The 25803-nt window shown below is 45.2% G+C and overlaps 1 protein-coding gene and 1 non-coding gene across 2 annotated transcripts in view; both read left to right on the forward strand.

The window, feature by feature from the left end:
• The window catches only part of HTR3B (5-hydroxytryptamine receptor 3B), a 36125-nt gene extending 12911 nt beyond the window's left edge, over positions 1 to 23214 (forward strand). The window contains exons 2-8 of the mRNA XM_061440359.1: positions 5792 to 5836; positions 6303 to 6412; positions 8770 to 8939; positions 9449 to 9606; positions 20391 to 20601; positions 20989 to 21171; positions 22606 to 23214. Coding sequence (XP_061296343.1) covers positions 5792 to 5836; positions 6303 to 6412; positions 8770 to 8939; positions 9449 to 9606; positions 20391 to 20601; positions 20989 to 21171; positions 22606 to 22838 — 1110 coding nt within the window. The 3' untranslated portion in view covers positions 22839 to 23214. The remainder of the gene's footprint in view (positions 1 to 5791; positions 5837 to 6302; positions 6413 to 8769; positions 8940 to 9448; positions 9607 to 20390; positions 20602 to 20988; positions 21172 to 22605) is intronic.
• Positions 21522 to 21625, forward strand: LOC133227231 (U6 spliceosomal RNA). The gene has a single exon (XR_009729783.1). It is a non-coding gene; the product is annotated as a U6 spliceosomal RNA (small nuclear RNA).
• Positions 23215 to 25803: the final 2589 nt, after the last annotated feature.

Genomic DNA, 25803 nt, shown 5'->3' on the forward strand with positions numbered 1-25803 from the left:
TCAGGCTGTCTCAGCCAGTGGAACTTGGAAGAAAGAGGTGTGCCCAACCCGGAGCTCTCACTAGAGGTCTTATTTTTTTTAAGTCTTTATTGAATTTGTTTCAATGTTGCTCCTGTTTTATGTTTTGATTCTTTGGCCACAGGTAAGCTCTCCACCCTGAGCCTCACAGAGCTGATATTGTCTGGGAGTCCCCTCTGTCCCTCTTCCAAGCTGTTTCTTGGGGAAATGCTGTGAATTCAGTGCTTTCACTTTGTACAATCAGTCCTCCATATCTTTGGAGATTGCAGATATTTGTGGATTGAACCAACTCTGCATCAAAAATATTTTTATTTATTTATTTAGCCGTGCCCAGCAGCTTGTGGGATCTTAGTTCCCTGACAGGGATTGAATGTGGGCCCTCCGAAGTGAAAGCATGGAGTCCTAACCGTTAGACCAAAAATATACATATTTTTTAAATTCCAGAAAGTTCCAGCAAATAAAACTTGAATTTGCCTGCCGTGCACTGACAACTATTTACATGGCATTTATATTGTATTGGGTAATTATGGGTATTCTAGAGACGATTTGGGCTTCCCAGGCGGTGCTAGTGGTAAAGAACCCATCTGCCAGTGCAAGAGACACAAGAGACGTGGGTTCAATCCCTGGGTCAGAAAGATCCCCTGGAGGAGGGCATGGCAACCCATGCCAGTATTCTTGCCTGGAGAGTCTCATGGACAGAGGAGCCTGGTGAGCTACAGCCCATGGGGTCGCAAAGAGTCGGACACAACCAAAGCAAATAAGCAATTACAGCACAGAGATGATTTAAAGTATACAGGAGAATGTGTGGAGGTTATATGCAAATACTTCTCCATTTTACACATAAGGAACTTGAGTATCTGTAGATTGTGATAACCAAGAAGGTTTTGGAGCCACTGGAGCCAATCCCCCATGGATACTGAGGGATAACTGTATACCATTTTAAAACCTGCCTTTCCCAAGTATCTGTTTGAAGTTCATAAAAATCTGTAGAGTAAGTTCACTCAGGCTAGCCTTTGTTGAACAACTATAACAGGGTTACTGTATCTTTGAACCATCCTTTTTTTCTAAAGGTACCTAGAAATATTTATGCAATAACAACTTGCTTTCTTGATTGTAGAAAGGGGGAACTTTAAAAGTTTATTGTTTCTCTTTCAAACTATGCCACCCCCTGTGCACACCTATATAGTATTGAGTATTGCACAATTCCAGGTGCACCCCCTCCAAAGAGCGGAGAAGGTGATGGCACCCCACTCCAGTACTCTTGCCTGGAAAATCCCATGGATGGAGGAGCCTTGTAGGCTGCAGTCCATGGGGTCACGAAAAGTCGGACATGACTGAGCAATTTCCCTTTCACTTTTCACTTTCATGCTTTGGAGAAGGAAATGGCAACCCACTCCAGTGTTCTTGCCTGGAGAATCCCAGGGACAGGGAGGCCTGGTGGGCTGCCATCTATGGGATCGCACAGAGTCAGACATGATTGAAGCGACTTAGCAGCAGCAGCAGCAGCCCCACCCAGCCTGGATTGAGGACAGTGGTAGTCTTGGCCCCATGCACAAACATCATCTATCTTTGATGTGGTTGGATAATTCACTGGATAATTAATTTAATGTATCTTGTTCTAGGGAAGAAAATGGACCTGTTATTTGCTTTCATGCCATAACTCCCCAGCTCCATTGTTTTACTGAAATTGATATTATACTTAATATTACAGAAGTACAAATGTTAGTTAAATGACTCTATACCTTTGAACCCAAATCAGCAGAAGCGTTTCACATTTTATTTTACATATTTTCATCTTGGATTTTCTATATCTCTATTCTCTTTGAATGATGCAACTTTTAATGATGGATTATGAAAGTGAAAAAGTTGCTCATTCGTGTCCAACTCTTTGGGAGCCCGTGGACTATACAGTTCATGAATTCTCCAGGCCAGAATACTGGAGTGGGTAGCCTTTCCCTTCTCCAGGGGATCTTCCCCATCCAGGGATCAAACCCAGGTCTCCTGCATTGCAGGTGACTTCTTTACCAGCACAAGGGAAGCCCAAGAATACTGGAGTGTGTACCGTGTCCCGTCTCCAGGGAATCTACCTGACCCAGGAATCGACCTGGGGTCTCCTGCATTGCAGGCAGATTCTTTACCAACTGAGCTATCAGGGAAGCCCATGGGAAGAAATGGATTTATCTGCAGTCTATATCAGCCTCCTTACTTATACATTCCCTGGAAATGTTTTCAAAGATGGTTTCCTTTTTCTCTATTCATACATTTTTTAAATGGCAGCTCTATTGATGTACAACCCAACTACGAAATGCATGTATTTAAAGTATACAATTCAGTGGTTTTAGTATATTCACAGAGCTGTGCAACCATCACCACTATCTAACTTCAGAGCATTTCATCACTTCAAAAAGAGCCTTCATACCGTTAGCAGTCACACCCTGCATCCCATCCCCACCAGCCCTAGGCAAACACTAATCTAATTTTTACCTCTATAGATCTGCCCATTCTAGACATTTCATATAAATGGTATCCTACAATAAATGGCCTCTTGTGACCGAATTCTTTCATTTAGCATAATGTCTTCAAGGTTCATCTATATCGTAGCATATATCATATTTCATTACTTTTTAGTGCTGGAAAATATTCTATTGAATGGATATATACTAATTTTGTTTATCCATTCATCAGTTGATGGGCATTGGCTTATTTTTACTTTTTAACTGCTGTGAACATTCCTGTACAGGTTTGCTTTTTTTTTTTCTGTACAGGTATTTTTGAGTGTGTGGACTTGCTTTCAAGTCTCTTGATTATTCACTTAGGAGTGGAATTGCTAGGTCATATGGTAACTCTATATTTAACATTTTAAGGAACTACCATATTATTTTGCAAAGTGGCTGCACAACTTTAAAATCCCACTAACAATGTATGAGGGCTCCAATTTTCAACATTCTTCCTAACACTTGTTATTTTAATTTTATTCCTCCTAATGGGGTAGAGTGGTATCTCATTGTGGTTTTGAATTGCATTTCCCTAATAACTAATGATGTTGAGCATCTTTTCAAGTGCTAATTGGCCACATTTGTATATCTCTTTTGGAGAAATATCTATTCAAGTCCTTTGCTCATTTTTTTTTTCAAATTTGTATTGGAGTATAGTTGATTTACAATATTATATTCGTTTCAGGTATACAGCAAAACGGTTCAGCTATACATATACATACCTATTCTTTTTCAGATGCTTTTCCCATTTAGGTCATTACAGAACATTGAGTAGTCATTTGAAAAATTTTTTTGGCCGCACAGCATGTGGGATCTTCGTTCCCTGTTCATTCAAAACCATACCTCCTGCTTTGGAAGTTCAGAGTCTTAATCACTAGACTGCTAGAGAAGTCCCTAAATTATTATTTTTGTTGTGGTAAAATACACATAATATAAAATTTACCATCTTAATCATTTTTTAAGTGTACAGTTCAATGGCACTAAGTACATGCTCATTGTTTTGCAATCATCACCACCGTCCATCTCCAGAACTCTTCATCTTCTGAAACTGAAACTTTATACCCATTAAACACTAACTCCCCGTTTCCCAGCCCCTGGGAAACACTCCATCATTCTACTTTCTGTCTCTCTGAATTTGACTGGTTTAAGTACCTAGTGTATAGTGGAATCACCTTGTCCTTCTGTGACTGGCTTACTTCGTGACTCAGCATAAAGTCTTCAAGTTTCATCCATATTGTAGCATGTGTCAGAATTTCCTTTCTTTTAAAGACTGAGTAAATATTACATTGTATGTATGCACTACTTTTTGTTCATTTATTCCTCCATTGATGGACACTTGTGTTGCTTCCACCCCTTGGCAACTGTGAATAATGCTGCCGTGAACACGGATGTGCAAATATCTGACCTAGTTCTTGTTTTCAGTTCTTTTGGGTAAACGCCAAGGAGTGGAATTGCTGGACCATGTAGTAGTCCTATTTTTAAGTTTTTACGAACAGCACACTGTTGTCCACAGCAGCTGCACCATTTTACATTCCCAACAACAGTGCACAAGAATTCCAATTATCCTCACCAACACTTATTTTCTGCTTAAAAAACAAAGTAGCCATCCTAATGAGAGTGAAATGGTATTTCATTGTGGGTTTCAATTTGTATTTCCCTAGTGATTAGAGATTATATAAGCCAGCTCTGACTCTGACTGCCATAACAAATATCATAGACATGGTGACTGAGACAACAGAAATTTATTTCTCACAGTTTGGGAATCTGGGAAGTTCAAGATCAAAGTTCTGGCCAGTTTGGTTCCTAGTAAAAGTTGTCTTTCCGGCTTGCAGATGGCTGCCTTCTCACTGTGTCTTCATATGGAGGAAAAAGAGATCATTCTCTCTTCCTCTTTCTCTAAGGCCACCAAGCCTCTTGCATGAGGGCCCACCCTTGTGACCTCATTTTACCTTAGTTATCTTCTGAGAGTCCTGTCTCCAAATACAGCCACATATGAATTTTGGAAGAACACAGTTTGGTCCATAGCCGTGATGCTGAGCATATTTTCCTGTGTTTATTGGCATTTGAATATCTACTTTGGACAAATGTCTGTTCAAGTCTTTTGTCCATTCTTAAATAAGGATTTTGGTTTTGAGTTGTAGAAGTTCTTTAATATTTGGGATAATAACCCTTTATCAGCTATATGATTCACAAATATTTTCTCACATTCCATGAGTTTCCTTCTCACTATATTATGTTCTTTGATGCTTGTTTTAAATTTTGGTTACTTATCTTTATTGTTGAGTTGTAAGAGTTCTTTATATATTCTAGATACAAACCTCTTACTAGCTGTGTGATTTGCAAGTATTTTCTCCCACACTGTGGGTTGTCATCGACTTCCTGTCATTTGACTTTAAAGCACAAAAGTTCTAAATTTTGATGAAGTCCCATTTACTTCTTCTTCTGTTGCTTGTGCTTATGGTGTCTTATCTAAGAAATTATTGCCTAATTCAAAGTCATGAATATTTACTCCTATGTTTTGTTCTAAGAGTTTTGTAGTTTTAGCTCTTACATTTAGGTTTATGATCCATTTTGAGTTAATGTTTGAATGTGGTATGAAATATTCCTTTTAATCCCTAAGAACATAGTAACTATAGCATGTTTTGGTTTTTTTACTAGGTTCAATATGAAAAAAATTTAATGAAGAGGATTTTTTTTTTGTTTGGGGGGGTGGTCTTTGCTTTTTTAATCACTGATTCATTGCAGAATGGGGAATCACATCTATTTATATCATCAAAAATATACCTCACTTGGATTAAGCTCATTCAATCTGTTATATAAGCAGAGAAATCTAAACATAAGGTAACAACAGGAAAGGCTGCCAATGGCAATTGAAATATTAATAATACTCATTCGAAATTAGGAATAACATCTTAATTACAGATAAGAGCTTGGTCTCATCTTTTTAGTCCAGAATTGGCTATGACTATATATCATGTTTTAGTCTGATTAATGGCAGAGTAACTATTAAAGTAGGAAAGAGATTAGCAAATCATTTAACATGTCAAGTGTGGTTAAAGCATCATTTTGTCATAGATAATACAGTAAAGCTTATAGCAACAGGTGTATGTAATAAATAACTGGGAATACTCAGATCTTAAAGAGTCAAGGTGATGTTTTTAAAATCAGCATTATTTACCTGGATGCAATTTTCTTCCTCTGAATTGTCATACTGTTGAATTGGGCTTTGATTTACTGACTCTCTAAGATTTGCTGTGTATTTAATTTTTGCTTTGCAGGATACACAGAATCAAAAATTAAAGACAAGCATATGGTATCGTGAGGTAAATGATTATTTTTTTTCCTTCTATGCATGCTGGACTCCTGAAATTGATCTGCTGAAAAATGTAATTATTTGAAAGGATAGATATTATCCTTTTTTTTCTTTTTTTGGCTGCACCATGTGGCATGTGGGGTCTTATTTCCCTGACCAGGGATCAAACTCATGCCCCCTGCAGTGAAAGCTCTAAGTCTTAACCACTGGATTGCCAGCGAAGTCCCAGGAATAAATATTATCTTTCCTTTTAAATTTCCTTACATCTGCAGCAGACCTGATTTATTAGAATCCAAGTAAGATATATGGCTGTTGTTTCTGATTAGGGCAAACATCTTTAGGAGTTGGATGAGAAGTCCTCTCCCCTAACAGATAGTAGCAACAGGCTGATCAATTGAGTTACTCATCTAAATTCCTCTTCAGTTCTTTGATGGGGCTGACATTACCTCTTTGTGACATTTTCTTTTTGGCTACAGGTTTGGGATGATGAGTTTTTATCCTGGAACTCCAGCATGTTTGATGAGATTAGAGAGATCTCTCTACCTCTAAGTGCCATCTGGGCCCCTGATATCATCATAAATGAGTAGTAAGTGTGTTCGGGTGTGTCTCTGTGGGGTGTAGACTGCTTAGAATACTCAAGCCAGTTGCTGCTTCCTTTCAGACATTGTTATTATTTTTTGTCTCTCAACTTGAAGAGGAGCTGTATTGTTGGGAGCATTCAGGTTAGCAGTATCAAAACCGTGAGTTGACATCATTTAAAATACAGTGTGTACATGCATGCTAAGTCCCTTCAGTCGTGTCCAACTCTTTGCAATCCCATGGACTGTAGCCCACCAGGCTCCTCTGTCCATGGAATTCTCCATGCAAGAGTACTGGAGTGGGTTGCCATGCCCTCCTCCAGGGGATCTTCCCAACCCGGAAATTGAACCTGAATCTCTTCCATTTCCTGCATTGGCAAGCAGGTTCTTTACCAATAGCGCCACCTGGGAAGCCCTTTAAGATAAAGATTTGATTGCTAATGCTTGATGTTACCCATGGATTATGTCTATGTTTTAACAGTAGCAAGTGAGTTGACCCATGAGGCTGTCATCGCTGAACCCACATTTGCCAGGTAGGACTGTCTCATGGACAATGTGATTCAGTCTTTGCACTTCTGGGCTAGTCTAGGATGATATATGGTCACTACCGGAAACCAGATGATATATGGTCCATACTGGAGAAATGGTATGGACCTAACAGAAGCAGATGATATTAAAAAGAGGTGGCAAGAATACACAGAAGAACTGTACAAAAAACATCTTCACAACCAAGATAATCACGATGGTATGATCACTCACCTAGAGCCAGACATCCTGAAATGTGAAGTCAAGTGGGCATTAGAAAGCATCACTACGAACAAAGCTAGTGGAGGTGATGAAATTCCAGTTGAGCTATTTCAAATCCTGAAAGATGATGCTGTGAAAGTGCTGCACTCAATATGCCAGCAAATTTGGAAAACTCAGCAGTGGCCACAGAACTGGAAAAGGTCAATTTTCATTCCAATCCCAAAGAAAGGCAATGCCAAAGAATGCTCAAACTACTGCACAATTGCACTCATCTCACACACTAGTAAGGCAATGCTCAAAATTCTCTAAGCCAGGCTTCAGCAATATGTGAACCATGAACTTCCAGATGTTCAAGCTGGTTTTAGAAAAGGCAGAGGAACCAGAGATCAAATTGGCAACATCCGCTGGATCATGGAAAAAGCAAGAGAGTTCCAGAAAAACATCTATTTCTGCTTTATTGACTATGCCAAAGCCTTTGACTGTGTGGATCACAATAAACTGTGGGAAATTCTGAAAGAGATGGGAATACCAGACCACCTGATCTGCCTCTTGAGAAACCTATATGCAGATCAGGAAACAACAGTTAGAACTGGACATGGAACAACAGACTGGTTCCAAATAGGAAAAGGAGTACATCAAGGCTGTATACTGTCACCCTGCTTATTTTACTTATATGCAGAGTACATCATGAGAAAGGCTGGGCTGGAAGAAGCATAAGCTGGAATCAAGATTGCTGGGAGAAATATCAATAACCTCAGATATGCAGATGACACCACCCTTATGGCAGAAAGTGAAGAGGAACTCTAAAGCCTCTTGATGAAAGTGAAAGAGGAGAGTGAAAAGGTTGGCTTAAAGCTCAACATTCAGAAAACGAAGATCATGGCATCTGGTCCCATCACTTCATGGGAAATAGATGGGGAAACAGTGGAAACAGTGGGAGACTTTATTTTGGGGGCCTCCAAAATCACTGCAGAAGATGATTGTAGCCATGAAATTAAAAGATGCTTACTCCTTGGAAGGAAAGTTATGACCAACCTAGATAGCATATTGAAAAGCAGAGACATTACTTTGCCAACAGAGGTCCATCTAGTCAAGGCTATGGTTTATCCAATGGTCATGTACGGATGTGAGAGTTGAACTGTGAAGAAAGCTGAGCGCCGAAGAATTGATGCTTTTGAACTGTGGTGTTGGAGAAGACTCTTGAGAGTCCCTTGGACTGCAAGGAGATCTAGCCAGTCCATTCTAAAGGAGATCAGCCCTTGGTGTTCTTTGGAAGGAATGATGATAAGCTGAAACTCTAGTACTTTGGCCACCTCATGTGAAGAGTTGACTCATTGGAAAAGACTCTGATGCTGGGAGGGATTGGGGGCAGGAGGAGAAGGGGACGACAGAGGATGAGATGGCTGGATGTCATCACTCAATGGGCGTGAGTTTGAGTGATCTCCGGGAGTTGGTGATGGACAGGGAGGCCTGGCATGCTGCGATTCACTGGGTCGCAAAGAGTCGGACACGATTGAGCGACTGCACTGAACTGAACCATCTCATGATCAGTTCTGTTTATGTATTAGAATGATGAAAGCTCACTCTGTAACCACAAGATCTCTTGTGTTTCTCACAGTGTGGACATTGAAAGATCACCTGACCTTCCCTATGTCTATGTGAACTCATCTGGGACCATTAAACACTCCAAGCCCATCCAGGTGGTCTCTGCATGCAATTTGGAGACATATGCTTTTCCATTTGATGTCCAGAATTGCAGCCTAACCTTCAGTAGCATTCTGCACACAGGTAAGTCATGAGAGGTGTAGTCTGCTAGTGGGCAAATACACTTGTGCTGGGTGGGCACGCAAAGGTGAAATTATGTTATGTGGTCCCTCAATTGATTTTATTTTTGCACATAACTGATTTTTTATAAATCTAAAATCTTCTTGCAGTTATTTGGCTCCTGGTGCAATTCAGACTAACCACAATATTGTGCCCAGAGATAGGGCCCTTTGCTGCTGTTGATTTGAAAACACAATATTAGGCCTCCATTGCCATTGAGAACATTATAGAATTCTCATTCTATAGAATGGAGTGCAAACCCTAAGTTCATAGCTGCTTTTTTTTTTCATGACCAGAAAGTTTTTGTTCCTCATCATTACCCCTAATTCAAAATGGTATATTGAACCCCATCTCAGTAAGACTGTCCATATGGGAGCAAGAATTAAAAGGAAGGGTTTTAATTGGGAATTAGAAAAGTGGGCTGTCTTTGGTGCCTGTTTCTATGGGAAATCAACTGTTTCTGTTATTTTCAGTGGAAGATGTAGACCTGGCCTTCCTGAGAAGCACAGAAGACATTACACATGACCAAAAGGCATTTTTGAATGACAGTGAGTGGGAACTTCTTTCTGTGTCCTCAACCTACAGCATCCTGCAGAACAGCGCTGGAGATTTTGCACAGATTCAGTTCAATGTAGGTTCCACCCCCTTCCTGTCCCCATTGCCTGCTTCTCTGCAGTCTTTCACCTTCCCTATCAGGCTGAGCAATCTCTGCTCTCCTGCATCTTCTCATTCGTATCCCCTAAGCACAGCTGATTCAGATGGCTCCAGACATCCGTTTGCATCTGAGACCAGAGGTTCAGCCGTAGATCCTGGACTCCTGCTGGAGTGGTTCCATACATGAACATAAAGAGGATGGTTTTCAGACACAGAGCCCCGAACCAGCCACTGCAGCAGGAGTCCTCACACCTTTCAGCACATATAACATTCTCACTTCTAATTGCTACTGAGAAGGAAAAAGAAAGAAGAAACCCACACACAGCAACCAAAATTAGGAGAAAAACGTCTCTTCAATATGAATGTCCTGTGTGACATTAAGTAATTAATTATTCCAGATGCAAATGCATAAAATTACCATATTATTAACTTAAGTATCTTGAGGGATTAGCTAACCTGTCATCAGGAGGATCCTCAGAGACCACTGGTGGTTTCCAGATCTGAGAAGTACAACTGCTCAGCAAGGACCTGATAAAAACCCAGACTTCTCAGATACGCCACCAGGAGTGCTTTTGGGTGTATTGTTCCTGGGGAAGTGTGTCCACTAGGTGCCTGGAGCGGGCAGTGGGGAGCAGGACAGTGAAGCCTGCTGCTTTGCAGTCCAGAGGCACCGTTCCTCCTTCCCGCCTGACAAACCATCCTGACATGTGGTCTGCAGCAAGTTTCTGCAGCCAGTAGACTTGTCATTTGCGTTCAACCCTGCTTTTCTGCACAAAGTCAGCTAGTGATGGTGGTAGCTGGGGGTGGGAGGGTCCTTCAGACCAGGTAATCTGCCTGAGAGCTAGAGACTACAGACAGGTCAGGATTAAGCACAGCTGAATTCTCCTAGAAACAAACCTTTTGGACAAGAAGGGAAAATTTAGACTACACCAAGGTGCTATGGTTACAATGGATAATTACCTGCTAAGGAGGATGGTGGTGGTGAAATAAGTGATTATTGAGGGCACAGAAACCCTCCATTGGTTAAAAGGTGTGGTATGCAGTTTTCTAGTAAAGCACTTGTTAAAACAAGGCCTCTTAAATACAGCTGTGATTTGAACCTGACTGATGTATAATGCTGGGCACCAGCTAATCCCAATTCACGCCTTCCTTGCGGTAGGGCTTGAGTCCTTGCCTCTTCTACTTGTTTTTTTAGCAAAGCTTACATTGTGGCTTGTTTGTCCACTTTTTTACCGAGGGAAAGGGAGGGGGGTGCGGAAAAGAAAGCTTTTTTAATTTCAATGAGTTTCTTGGCTCAGAGTAAACACCTCATTAATTTTAAAGATATCAGCCTGCAAACATTATTAATGCAGCCCGAATAATGGAGAGCATTAAAGGGAAATGTGAGGGAGTAGCACGTGCAAGGTGGAACACAGTCACCTACCAAGCACTCCGGAGAAGGCTGCACACACCATTACCTACACTGCACGGAAGAGAAAAACAAAGGCGGGAGAAGGGGCAGGTAAGCCAGAGTGTGGGAGGGCGCGCACACACACTCGCTCCCCCTCTCTGCACGGCGCAGCCGCTGTTTGTAGCTACACGCCACCCTCTAACCTAAATATTGTCTTCTCAACGCTGGTCAAGTTTTTCTGTGTCCTAGCTCCATTTTAAATATGATGAGCACAGGCATAAAATATTGTTAAAGGGAGGAGAGGCTTCCCTGAATCACAGGGAACAGGTCCGCGTTTCTTTGCTGTCTTCCGTGCCATGCTTCTTCTCCATTCAGGGTTTACGCTGAGGGCAGCCGGAGAGGGCAGTGAACCGATTTCTTGCTCTGGGAGCTTTTCCCAGGGTTCTGTTGCCGTGGGGGCTACGGTGGGTTGTTTGCTGGGGTGGGGGGAGCGGGGTTGCCTTCCACCCTGGCCCTCGGGAGCAGAATCTTGAGAAGAGTCACAGATCGTGCTTGGTGAGGCAGGGAGCCGAACTCAGGAACATTTCTGCAACTCTGGAAGACAAAGTAGACTGAGTGACTCTCCAGGTCAGTTCTCGGCCCCCTTGACCTCTCTCAGCCTTCACGACTCCCCCGTTCCCACTACGAGCACAAAGATGGCTCATGTTCTCTTACTCCGCGCCAGATATCCAACTCCGAATTGAGCAGTCAAGTCACCTTGGTGTCCTTCAACAACCTTCAGGCAATGATGTAAATTCAGAGCCCAGTTTCCTGCCCATGTTGGACTCTCCAGGGTCCTGACAGCGAAAGGCCAGCTTCCTCTTAATCTAATCACCTGCTGTGTCCCCATCCTGGCTGCCCAGCACGGGGTTGGGGACAGATACGGCAGAAGGAGGAACAAAGATCTAAATACACGTTCCACCTGGGCCTGATGTACATGCTGCTGCTGACACTGAGTCAAATGCTTCGGGTGCCCGTTGGTTCCTGCTAACGTGCAGTCTGTCTGTGGCTCCAGGACATGTATTGTTGATCAGAGAGCACCGCTGACACCTTGGAGTCAGGCTGCATTCCACAGGGAGCCCAGAGCAGAGGCACGTCTGTGAGCAGCCTGGTGCCCAAGCCAGCGGCCACGGGAGGGGAGGCTTCCTTCAATACACTGTTGGAGGGGCTGGTTCCCAGAAACAGGATGAGCATTCAGTTTCTGTACAGCAGTGCTTTTTGAAAAAGTAATTTTATTTATTTATTTATGGCTGTGCTGGGTCTTCATTGCTGCGTGGCTGCTACTCTCTGGCTGGTGTGCGCTCGGGCTTCTCATCGCTGTGGCTTCTCTTGTGGAGCACGGGTTCTAGAGTGCTCGGGCTTCCGAAGTTGCAGCTCACTCACCGGCTCTAGAGCACAGTTTCAATAGTTGTGGTGAATGGGCTTCGTTACTCTGTGGCACGTGGGGTCTTCCCAGACTAGGGATCAAACCTGTGTCTCCTGCATTGGCAGGCGGATTCTTTACCACTGAGCCACCAGGGAAGCCCATGTGTGGCAGTGTTTTGTTTCCTTTTTGTTTTCTAAAGAATGACGGTAGAAGTGTGAGGAGGTAGAAATGATACTTTAGAACTCTTATTGGGTGCAAGGGCTTCCCAGGTGGTGCTAATGGTAAAGAAGCCATCTGCCAATGCAGGAGACATAAGAGAGGCCAGTTTGGTCCCTGAGTCAGGAAGATCCCCTCGGGGAGGGCATGGCAACCCACTCCAGTATTCTTGGACATAGGACTCTGCAAGCTGCAGTTCATGGGGTTGCAAAGAGTTGGACACGACTGAAGTGACTTAGCACACACGCATTGGATGCAAACTGGCAGACAGTTGTGAGAGCTGTAGTGAGGCCTGACCCCAGATATCCTCTCTCGGAGTAAATGCTCATGCAAGCAGGAACTGGGAGACCTACAGGGGCCTCCTAGAAAAATGAAGAGGGGCATTTGTGAAAGGAATATGCCTCATGTATCCTATTTTTCAGATGTAATCTTCCTTTCTATATTAGAGTAGATTAATTTTGTTGAGATATCGATTGAATCCAGCTCATAAACTTGATAGAAGATCCTTCCAAGCTCTACAGGTCACTCCAGAGAGGAGAGAGAAAGAGAGAATTTGGACCCCTAGAAACCCTCCAGGGTGAATCATGGACTTTCTGCTAAAGCAACTCGACCCATGGTCTAGATCCAAGAAGCTCTCACTCTTGCACAAGGATCTTACTTAAATGGCAGCAACTTTCCCGTTCTTTCTGAATTGGGAATGCTGGGAGGGGCTTGGGAGAGGAGGCAAATGGGCTTCTGTATGAAGTGTGAGTCTGGCAGTCAAAATTCCAAGTATGTCATAAAGACGGTCATGCAAAATTGAGTACTGGTGGGGTCTATCATCAAGGAGGCAGTTAGAGGCTAACCTTGGGGCCTATTCCATCTCCAAGGAGCTCTCCACACACACATTCTGAATTAGATTGATCTCTTTCATTAACATCAATAGGCTCCAAATACCTTTGTGTACTTATTATTACCTGGCTTTAATGGATAATGAAATTGTGGCATAATATTGCTAACACCTGAAGGGTGTCTAATGGAGAACACGGACTGAAACTAAAGTGCTTTTTCTTCCCTTTCTGTGGAATTTAAAGGCACCAGCTCCTTTAGTCCATTAGAAATGATGGGCTCTAGGTAGGGGCAGTTCTGCAGAGAGCAGTGTCTTGCCAAGCTGGTGATGTACCATCCCCCTGGCATACGGGGGGTCACTGCCTCTGACATGAGCTGCAGAGAAGTGGCCCCCAGAAGACTGATTTCAAGAGGGGAGCCCCACTTTGGGCTCACTCCACTCTCTCACCCATTGGAACTAAAAGAACCATTATTAGCAGACTCTAATACAACTTGATGCACCTCTTTTGAGTTCTTATCCTGTGCCAAGCTCATTGCTAAGCACCGAGGACACCAGCGTGGATAAAACAAGACTCTAGGTTCCTCTCACGGGCCTCAAAATCTGTCCAAGGAGGCACGATAACAGTGACCACAAAACCAAGCACTGAGTCTATATTAGGCAGCATTTTAAAGGTTTCTGTATTTAATCCTTACATCTCTACGAGATGAGGACTCCACATATCCGCATTTTTACAGGTGGTTGAATTGGGGTGCAGAGAAGTTAAGCAACTTAACCAAGGTTAACAGGTGACCAGTGGAACCAGGACTTGACTGACACACAGCTAAAGAGAAGCAGTATGTTCCAGTCCATTTTGTGGCATTTTCCCACTGCGTGTTACTGGCCAGGTCACCTGTATCAGGTTTTATTTTTTTATTATTTATTTATTTTATTTATTTGGCTGTACCGGGTCTTTGTTGCAGCAGGCAGGATCCTTTAGTTATTGCATGCCAGATCTAGTTTCCTGACCAGGGATCAAACCTGGGCCCCCTGCATTGGGAGCCTGGCCTCTTAACCCCTGGACCACCAGGGAAGTCCCCACCTGATTAGTTTCTTTGGGTTGCCGTAACAAAGTACCACTTTAAGACAATAGAACTGTCTTCTCTCATAGTTCTGGAGGTCAGAAGCCTGTAATCGAAGTGTACGCAGGGTTGGTTCCTTCTGGGCACTCTGAGGGACAGTCTGCTTCTTGCTTCTCTCTTAACTTTTGGTGGTTTCTAGCAACCTTGTCTTCCCTGGGCTTGTAGGATGTACCACTCCAATGCCTGCCTCCATCTTCACATGCCTACAAAGGTATTATCCTTTGTATGTCTCGTCTCTTCTTTTTACAGGGACACTTCATTTGCAATGATCTCATTTCCAAATAAGGTTGTATTCTGAGCTTCTGGAAGGACATGAATTTTGGGGAGCATTATTCAACCCAGTGGAGCTTCCGAGGAGGCTCAGTGGTAAAGAATCCACCTGCCAATGCAGGAGACACAGGTTCCATCCCTGGGTTGGGAAGATACCCTTGAGAAGGAAATGGCAACCCGTTCCAATATTCTTGCCTGGAAAATCCCATGGACAGAGGAGCCTGGTGGGCTACAGTCCATGGGGGTCACAAAAGAGCTGGACAGAACTGGTGATAACAGCAACATTTAACCCAGTAGAGTCTGCCACCTTCTGACTCCCCCAAATTCATGTCTGTCCCACATGCAGAATATAGTCACCCTATCCCAACATCCCCAAACATCTTAACCCATTTCAGTACTGATTCTAAGACCAAAAAGTAGTGAAAGTGTTAGTCACTCAGTTATGCCTGACTCTTGGTGACCCCATGGAGTGCAGCCCGCTAGGCTCCTCTGTTTATGGGGTTTTCCAGGCACGAATACTGGAGTGGATAGCCATTCCCTCCTACTGGGGATCTTCCTGATCCAAGGATCAAGCCTGGGTCTCCTGCATTGCAGGCAGATTCTTTACAGTCTGAGCCACCAGGGAAGCCCTCTAAGATGAAAATATCATCTAAATATAAACTCAGAAAGTCCCAAATGTTATCATCAAATCAAGCATAGACTCTGGGTATGGTCCATTCCGGGGCAAACTTCTGTCTGCAGACCTGTGAAACATCTAACCGTCAGAATCTGGTTCCTGATCCCATAAGATGTGGGGTCAGGAGTCAGGGGCAAGAGCAGGGACCTGTCCTGTCAGCAGTTCTAACTCTAGCATTTAGGATTTAGGATTGTCCCTGACCTCTGTTCATGCTCAATTCATGTTTCTTGAACATGAGCATAAAGGGCTTTGAGGCTCAAATGAGATCATGGGAATAAGACATTTCTCAAAACTGTAGGATAAAATTAGAGTTTCTTTAGGCCGCACTGGGCTTGTAGAGAAAAGTAGACTAGTCCATAGGTAGTATTGCCCCCAAATCATCCTAAAGAAAAAGGTGGGTCCTTTGTTCTTAAGAAAAGCAAAACTACAGGTACTGTTGGACCGAACTTAAGAACTGGCCCATCCTCACTAAAAGGCAGAAGAACGGATGAAGTGGTTTTGGAAGGCCTGTCTAAGTTTATGATTTTATGTCAGCTTGTAATTTATACAATTTTTTGAGTTGGAGAACTTTCTGCTTTATGTCACAGCCCAAGCTAATTGTCTACCCCTGTTTCCTCTCTACTTTCAACTACTCTCGATATCCAGTGAGGAATATCCTCACAACAAGACTGGCTACATAAATTTGTGGGGCCTCATGCAAAGTGGAAATGCAGGGTCCCTTGTTTAAAAATTATTGAGAACATCAAAATGACACCAAGCCAAGCATGGGGCCCTTCTAAGTACAGGACTCCCTATGACTGCATGAAGCCAGCCTGCCTCCCAGCCTCTCAGTTCTTGCCATGCCTCTGCCCTGACACCTTGTGGAACCTGAGGTTCGGTGAAATTGCACTTTCTTGGGAACCAGGGACCCTAAGGGGCCACACTGCTTCTCTTTGGTTCTGACCCAGATTTCTATTCAGCATCAGCATCTGGGTGGAGAGGAATCGTCTCAGCATGTGCTATTTACGTGGGAACTTTATTTAAAGAGTACAGCAGCTGATCTCAATTGTACTCAAGATGCTTGGCGAGGCAAAAGTAAACTGTTCTTTAAAAACGGGGGGGAAATCAAGGCTTGGAGAGGTTTGATACCATCCAGAGTCCCTGAAACCAGCACATGGAATGGAGGGGCTCAGGGCCTCTGCTGTTCCTTTGACTCTAAGTCTGGGCTCTCTCTGCTTAACCAATATGCCTGCTTGTGCTTTTCTTTGGGGTAGCATTCTTATTCTCTTCATCTCCTTTATGTAACATCCACCATGAAGTCTCAGGGGATCTTCTTGCTCCTACCCTCCAGAGACAGCAGACTTGGTCGCCCCTCCATCCCCACAGCCCAGGTGGGGCCCACAACACAAGACTTTGTGTGGACTCTGGCCCTGAACTCCCTTCTCCCCAACCCACCTACCGCGGCCACGCCTGTCACAGCACAACAAAGCAAGGAGAGAGATGCAGGGTTTTGACAGTTCATGGTTTTTCTTGTTGACTGCACTTTGGTAAAAATGTATTTTAACCAAATGATGGCAAAACAGTGAGTGTCACTCTGGTTTAGATGTTTGCAGGCAATTAAGTTTAATGTGGAAGACCACAGTCAGACTACAATTGACCAAATGGCCTTGGTCTACTGAGCTCCACTGAGTCAGGATATGCTTCCAGACCCAAAGGCTGAGGAGCCCTGACTTCCACCAGCAAGGTGACATCTCATCTCATCCAGTCAGGCTCCTCCCCTACCACCTTCTGCTCCGTCTTCCGTCTATGCAATTCTTTTCCAAACAGGGAGGCCAAGGTGAGAGAGAAGACCCTGAATTCAGCTCAGAGGTCTGATCAAACTGAGAGGAGGCTGTCTGGGAAACAGCACAGAGCTTGGAACCAGAAGGTGCATGGGAACATCCCACTTACTCAGTTTACTTACAGGGCTGAACTTTATTTTCAAAAATCTACAGAGTGGGATGCCATACTACCTGCCAACAAACTCACACTGAGTATTAAATAAATCACATCCCATGTGAAAAAGAGTCTAGCACACTTTCTGACATGCAGAAATCATTCAGTTTGGTGAACCAGAGAAGTGGGAGGTTTCAGACATTGGTTTGTTGTTTTTTTTTTTTTTTCCTTCAAATCTAGCAGCACCAGGCCCAGAACATTCATTTGTTTAGTGAACATTTACTGAATGTGTGTGTGTTTTCAGTTCCGGAGTCATGTCCAGCTCTTTGTGACCCCATGGACTATAGCCTGCCAGGCTCCTCTGTCCATTGGGTTCTCCAGCCAAGAATACTGGACTGGGTTGCCATTTCCTTTAGGGGATCTTCCCAAATCCAGGATCAAACCCATGTTTCCTGCATTGGCAGGTGATTCTTTACCGCTGAGCTACTAATCAGTTCAGTACAGTCGCTCAGTTGTGTCTGACTCTTTGCGACCCCATGGGCTGCAGCACGCCAGGCTTCCCTGTCCATCACCAACTCCCAGGGCTTGCTCAAACTCATGTCCATAGAGTTGATGATGCCATCCAACCATCCCATCCTCTGCCATAAAATAGGCATTATTTTTGACCCCATGAGGGATTAAAAATTACTATTCCCACCCTCAAAGGGTCCATAGTCTGATGGGGGAAGCAGCCCTGTCATATCCTGTTTCTCTCCAGGAAAGATGAGAATAGATTTTGTGTTCATTATAGGCACGTCCTATGACCATCCTGGAGAAGGAAATGGCAACCCACTCCAGTATCCTTGTTTGGACAATCTCATGGACAGTGGAGCCTGGTGGGCTGCAGTCCATGGGGTCGCAAAGAGTGGGCCACGACTGAGCGACGAACACTAACACTATGACCATCTCAGAGAAGCTGGGTATAACAAAATGGCAGCGGCTCTCACTGTAATTTTATGAGACTTAAATTCCCAGCTATAAGACTTCTCTCACGGCCCAGTGGTGAAGAATCCACCTGCTAATGCAGGGGACGCAGCTTTGTTTCCTTGCCTAGGAAGATCCACATGCCACAGGGCAACTGAGCCCCTGCACCACAACCACTGAGCCTGCACTCTAGAGCCCGCACGCTGCAACTAACGGAACTCACGCACCCTAGAACCTGTGCTCTGCAACGAGAAGCCACCGCAGTGAGAAGCCCGCACACCGCGACTGGAGAGGAGCCCACACTCGCCGCAACTACAGAAAGCCTGTGGGCAGCAACGAAAACCCGGCACAGCCAATAAAAAAAAAAAAAAAAAAACAATTCCCGGCTACCGGACCAGCTCTCTGCCCAGCCATGCTGTGGGCTCTGGTGGATTTCTGCAGTTGCCCCACTTCACAGCTACTTTCGCTCTTGGAGGCTGGACTGTGGCCTGTAGAGATGGGAGCCCTGGTCCAGTTTGGGAGTAGCGGGCAGGGGGAGCAGTGGCCGGAGGTTGGAGGGAGGGAGAGACCGAGTGAGATGTTTATCTTTCCATTTCTCCCCACTCCAAGGAGCCTCCACCCACGGTCCAGGCTCCTAAGAGGCCACCACACGTCCCCCAGCCTTTTGTCCCCTCAGGTTCAACCACATTGCCGGCCCTGGGCCCCTTCAGGCCTACAGGTAGGAACAGCTCAGCCAGTGCCCCAGTCCCTGGGGGATTGCCCTCCTCCTGTGATCGCCTTATGTCCCACCCACCTCTTGTCAAGCCCGCCTCGGCTTTCCTAGTTTCATTGTGCTATTTGCTCCTAGCCAGTCTCTGACACACACACACAGGTACTAAAGTGTGTGCATTCCAAGAAAGAAGAGACTAAACCAAAACCAGTGTAATATTTTGCAAACTAAGTGGTTTAAGAAGAAAGATTTTGAGTGTGAGACCTGATTTTAAAACAGTTTCTCACTCTCCAGCTATGTGAATTTGGACAAGCCATTTAGTCTCTAGGATCCTCTGTCTCCTGGTTAAAATGGAGGTTATAATACTCAGCCCCCAGCGTTGCTGTGAGGACTGCTGCTGCTGCTGCTGCTAAGTCGCTTCAGTCGTGTCCAACTCTGTGCGACCCCATAGGCGGCAGCCCACCAGGCTCCCCCGTCCCTGGGATTCTCCAGGCAAGAACACTGGAGTGGGTTGCCATTTCCTTCTCCAATGCATGAAAGTGAAAAGTGAAAGTAAAGTCGCTCAGTCGTGTCTGACTCCCAGCGACCCCATGGACTGCAGCCTACCAGGCTCCTCCATCCATGGGATTTGCCAGGCAAGAGTACTGGAGTGGGGTGCCACTGCCTTCTCCGACTGTGAGGACTAAAGAAGACAAATCATATGAAACGCTTAGTCCAATGCCTGGCACACAGCAGGTGCTAAATAAATGGTGGCTGCTTCTTCTTATAATTATGAATAATATTATTAATATTTTTATACAGAAAAGCTTAAAGGATTCCCCTCCTATTTTCTAAACCACAAAATAACCTCCTATTTCTAAGCGACATAGAGGGACTTCCCTGATGGGCCAGTGGTCAAGAATCTGCCTTGTAATGCAGGGGACACAGGTTCAGTCCCTGGCGGAGGAACTAAGATCCCACATGCCTTGGAGCAACTAAGCCCATGCACCTCAACTACTGAACCCGTGCTCTCTGGAACCAGTGGGCTGCAAATACTGACCTGCACACCACAACTAGAGACTTCGTGTGCTACAGTGAAAGATCATGCATGATGTAACGAAGATCACATGGGCTGCAGCTAAGACCTGACATGGCTAAATAAATACATTTTTAAAAAATAAAAATAAATTATGTAGACTTTTCATATTATGTAAAAATGCTGGGACGGCAGTGTTGTTGGCTAGTCCATTGGCTTGGACCCTCTTGTCAACAGACTGTGTGTCCCTGCCCAGGTCGTGATTCGCAGGCACCCTCTGGTCTACGTGGTGAGCCTGCTGATCCCCAGCATCTTCCTGATGCTCGTGGACCTGGGCAGCTTCTACCTCCCGCCCACCTGCCAAGCCAGGATTCTGTTTAAGACCAGCGTGCTGGTGGGCTACACCGTCTTCAGGGTCAACATGTCTGATGAGGTGCCAAGGAGTGCAGGGAGCACCCCTCTGATTGGTGAGCAGCCCCGGGGTCACCAGGCCTTTTAAAAAATTATTCATTTATTTTTCACTGTGCTGGACGTTCATTGCTGTGCATGGGCTTTCCTTAGTTGAGGGGAGCAGGGGCTACTCTCTAGCTGCAGAGCACAGGCTCTAGGCTGGTGGGTTCAGTAGTTGCAGCGCTGGGCTTAATTGTCCCAGGGCATGTAGGATCATCCCAGACCAAGGATGGAACCCATGTCACCTGCGTTGGCAGGTGGATTCTTAACAACTGGACCATCAGGGAAGTCCAGGTGCCCATCTGGCATTACTTCTGTCCAAGATCTGATGTTGCCTTTCAGACAGGGAAGCAAGGGGCCCAGAGACTCCTGCTAACCCCACCTCCTCCGTCTCTTTCCCTCAGGGGTCTTCTTCACGGTCTGCATGGCCTTCTTGGTTCTTAGCTTATCCAAGTCCATCCTGCTGGTCAAATTCCTCTATGATGAGCGGTGCAGCCAGCAGGAGCAGACCCTCCTGTGTCTTCGAGGGGACATGGATACCAACCAGCGTCAAATGGATCTCGGGGCCCAGCTTGCTGGGGTAACAGGTTTGTGAGAAGCCTTGAGGTCCCTGTTTGTCTCGCTTGATCACTCAGCCCCAGTGCCCACAGGTGGAGCCTAGGCCACGCATCACTGTGTGAAAAAATGGAAACATCTGCTTCTTAGCCTCTGCCCTGCATTTTACATCAACTCTCTGGAGACAAGACAGTCTTCTGCTGGCTCTTTGGAAAGCCTAGAGATCAGCCCCTCATCCCCTTAGCTAGTTTTACTTACCAGTTTGGAGCCACCGACCTCAGAGTAGCAAAATGCCTGCACACGCACGCACACACATGCACAAATAGTTTGCATACATTTGGGTTCTAGTTGCCAAATGTGCAGAAATATACAGGTCATCCCAGTGCCCCCTTGCTCAGCACTTACACTAAAACTGGAGTGATACAAAGGTGAGTATGGGCCCTGGGCAAGGATGACATGCAACGTCATGAAGTGGTACATATTTTTACTGTGTTTTTTTTAATTATTTATTTTTAAGGAGAATAATTGCTTTACAATGTTGTGTTGGTTTCTGCTGTACAACAATGTGAATCAGCCATAAGTATACTTATGTCCCCTCCCTCTTGAACCTCCCTTCCACCTCCCACCCCATCCCACCCCTCTAGGTTGTCACAGAGCACCAGGTTGAGCTCCCTGTTATACAGCAACTTCCCATTAACTTTACTGTATTCTTGAAAGTCAACAAGACACTATATTCCAGAAGTTCTCATCACAAGAACAAAAATCTGTAACTGTGTGAGGTGATGGGTGTTACCTGCTGCTGCTAAGTCGCTTCAGTCATGTCCAACTCTGTGTGACCCCATAGACAGAAGCCCACCAGGCTCCCCCGTCCCTGGGATTCTCCAGGCAAGAACACTGGAGTGGGTTGCCATTTCCTTCTCCAATGCATGAAAGGGAAAAGTGAAAGTGAAGTCACTCAGTTGTGTCCGACTCTTAGTGACCCCATGGACTGCAGCCCACCATGCTCCTCCATCCATGGGATTTTCCAGGCAAGAGCGCTGGAGTGGGGTGCCATTGCCTTCTCCGGGTGTTACCTAGGCTTATGATTATCATCTCACAGTATATACAAATATTGAATCATTATGTTGTGTGCTTGAAACTAATATAATGATACATATCAATTATACCTCAATTTAAAGAACCATCCCTGCCCTAAAGCTTTAAGTCAATGAGGGCTGTGCTACCTCAGAAAAATCTCCCAGAAGGATGTAACCTGGACTCATCACCCTGCTTGCTGTGTTCTCTGGGGTTCCTTCAGCACAGCCTTGCCTCCCCTCAGTGGATAGGGAGAGAATCCCCAATCTTCCAGCCCATTGGTCACTTTTGCCCACAACCTTCCTTGAAGGATAAAGCCATTGGCTTCAATGGGAAGGCAGGGGGAGCCATGGTGTCCCCTGGCTCAACTACAGTGTCTTCCTCTCGTGCAGAGTCCCCCGTCTGTCAAGAAGACCAAGCCCCATCAGGGACCCTGAAGGAAGTCTGGTCCCAGCTTCGATCCATCAGCAACTACTTCCAAACCCAGGACCAGGTGGACCGACAGGAGCTTGGGTGGCTGGCCCTCCTGGAACGCTTTGACCGCCTGCTCTTCCAAAGCTACCTCATTGTGCTGGGGCTCTATGCTGTCACCCTATGCTCCCTCTGGGTGTCGTGGAGTGGCTAGGAAGACCCAGGGTTGCTAGTGTCCATCCATGGGCTCTCCTGGCACTTGGGGAAGGCTGAACATTTTTTCAGGAGATATTGGAAGGAGAGGAATGGTGAGTTAAAAAGCTCTCCAGCCCGTTTCTTCTTTTCACTTACCCCAGAACACACATCATCTAATGTGCTATTGAATGACCCAGGAGTAATACGCTCAAGATGAAAATGCATAAACAGTGTGAGGTATCCAGGGAAAAGTAAGCCTGCCTTCTTTCCCAGTTCACTCCCCAGAAGGGACCACCATTAGCAGCCTCTTTCAGAACGTTTCTAAGCACATACAAACATATGTGTATGTTTAAACTGGTTTTTAAAAGGTGTTAAGAATGCACTCCTTCTCCCAGCCCTGTCGTGGTTACTTATTCAGTTAGTAATTCAGCGAAACTTGTATTGAGTGGCCGTGAAGCCCCAGGCATTATGTTAGGCATACCAGAGAATACAGAATAAGTCAGTCTCAGGTTATTCTTCACTTGACTTGCTTCCTGAAGAACCTTGTTCCAACCAGAACACAAAGTTCTGTATCCCGGAGCCATGTCTGTCTCCTGGAGCTCTGGTTCCCACCAGCCCAGGTGAGTCCATCTCCCCTGTGCGTTCCTATTGGAAGGGATCCAGACCTAGCACATCTCATAAACACACACCACTCGTGAGGCGCTGAGCTGGGGGGGAAAGCTTAATGCATGGCCCTTGGGAGTTTCCAGGAGTTTATAATCCACTGTCCGTGCATTAGTCTGCTCTAACTGTCATAGCAAAATACCACAGACCCGTGGGGGCTTAAACAGATGGATTTTCTCACACTTCAGGAGGCTAGAAGTCCAAGGTCGAGGTGTTGACAGGGTTAGTGTCTTCTGAGACCTCTTCCTGGGCTTGCAGACGGCTGCCTTCTCCCTGGGTTCTCATATGGTCTTTCTTCTGTGTGTGCACATATGTGTCCAACCTTCCTCTTCTTCTAAGGACACTAGTCATATTGGAGTGGCCCACCCTAATGAACTCATTTAATCCTAACTACTTCTTTAAAAGCCCCTTTTTTCTATATGCATTCCCATTTGTGAGGTGCTGGGAATTAGGACTTCAACACAAGGATCTGAGTGAGACACAGTTCAGCCCATAACCCTCACTTGACTGTGGAGACTTGCCAGGTCCATAATCCAGAGGGTATTCTGGCAGGCTAGAGACCCAAGCAAGAATTGCAGTTGGAGTCCCAGGCTGGTCTTCTAGCAGGATTCTCTCCACTTCTGGGGAGGTTGCTCTTTCTCTATAAGGTTTTCAAGTGACTGGATGAAGTCCACCCACATTCAGAAGGTTAATCTGTTTTACTCCAAGTCTACTGGTTTAACACTTTAAACATCTAAGAAACACCTTCAAAGAAACATCAAGAATAATCTTTGAACAAATATCTGTGGCCCAGCTAAGGTGACACCTGAAATTAGCCATCAGAGTCTCGATGGCCCCTTAGCTTCCCATCTGTGCCCACAGCCACTTGTCTAGACAGAAGAGCCCTGATCACCTTGCATTGGGTAAGTAACCAACTTCTGATTCAGTCTCCTCAGTAGTCAGTTCCGGATTGGTGAACCGATCTTATGCCATTTCCTATGACCTCATAACCTGAAGACTAAGATTAGAACTGAAGCCTTCCACAGTGTTTGACTTTCTTCATTTCTCATTGCTTTCTTTTTTTTAAAATAATTTTTATTATTTTTTGGCCACATCACATGGCATGTGGGGTCTTTGTTCCCGAGCTAGGGATCAAACACAGACCCACTGCAGTGGATGCATGGAGTCTTAATCACTGGACAGCCAGTCCCTCTTGTTGTTTTCTATTAGAGTCTTCAATCTAGCCAAGCCAGCCTGCCTGTCAGCCTCCTCAGGAGAGGCTTTGCTGCCACCTAAGCCTGTACTTCTAGTCTTCTGTTTCATCCATCTGTATGTCCCTGTGTGAAGACGCTGCTCAAACTCCAGCCTCCTTCTCCCACCCTTCCCACCTGATTGCCCTATGACTGTGTCCGCTCTTCTCTAACTTTGTTGTTGCTAAGTCTCTTCAGTCGTGTCCGACTCTGTGCGACCCCAGAGACAGCAGCCCACCAGGCTTCCCCGTCCCTGGGATCCTCCAGGCAAGAACACTGGAGTGGGTTGCCATTTCCTTCTCCAATGCATGAAAGTGAAAAGTGAAAGTGAAGTCGCTCAGTCATGTCCAACGTTCGAGACCCCATGGACTGCAGCCCACCAGGCTCCTCCACCCCTGGGATTTTCCAGGCAAGAGTACTGGAGTGGGGGTGCCATTGCCTTCTCCGTCTCTAACTTTAGACGTACCTAATCTTATTCTCCTCTCCTTAGATATTTCATGGCCTTGTGTATGTGTGCGTGCGTGTGTGTGTGTGTGCGCAGATGCATCACTTGTCAGATCAATCACACACTCCTAGAACAGAAATCTTGTTTTCTATTTCTAACTCATTCCCATCTTGGCCCAGGTCCATATAGAATTTTTTTTTTCACGGTAATTCTGCTGTAACTATTGCAGAGATATGCATTCTAGCTCACCGCTGATGGTGGACAGATTTCTAGTGTGTTTCCGAAAGTCTGAAGGACTGAGTCTGCCAAGGGTCAGACACCCAGGCCCTCAGCATCCCCCACTCAGAACAGCCACCAGGAGCTGGTGGGTAGAACACAGAGGACTGAGAGACAGGCGTCACTCCCAACACTGCTCACAGAGGACTGCTGTTTGCTTGGAACTTTTTCCAGCACTGAAATTGCCTTTAAAAAAAAAATCTGCCCCCCCATCCCCCCAAAGAAAGAGAATTTAAATTCAAACAGCCTTTACCTGCCTCCTCCCTCTCTCATTACCTCCCAGTTAGTGCTCAACGCCAATTGTCCATGAAATTCCACTGCTGCTGTTAATGAAATGAGGAGCAGAAGAAGTTTGTGAACAGGAAGTGTCC

This window comes from Bos javanicus, chromosome 15 (genome assembly GCF_032452875.1).
Source record: "Bos javanicus breed banteng chromosome 15, ARS-OSU_banteng_1.0, whole genome shotgun sequence".
In the NCBI taxonomy this organism is placed as follows: domain Eukaryota; kingdom Metazoa; phylum Chordata; class Mammalia; order Artiodactyla; family Bovidae; genus Bos; species Bos javanicus.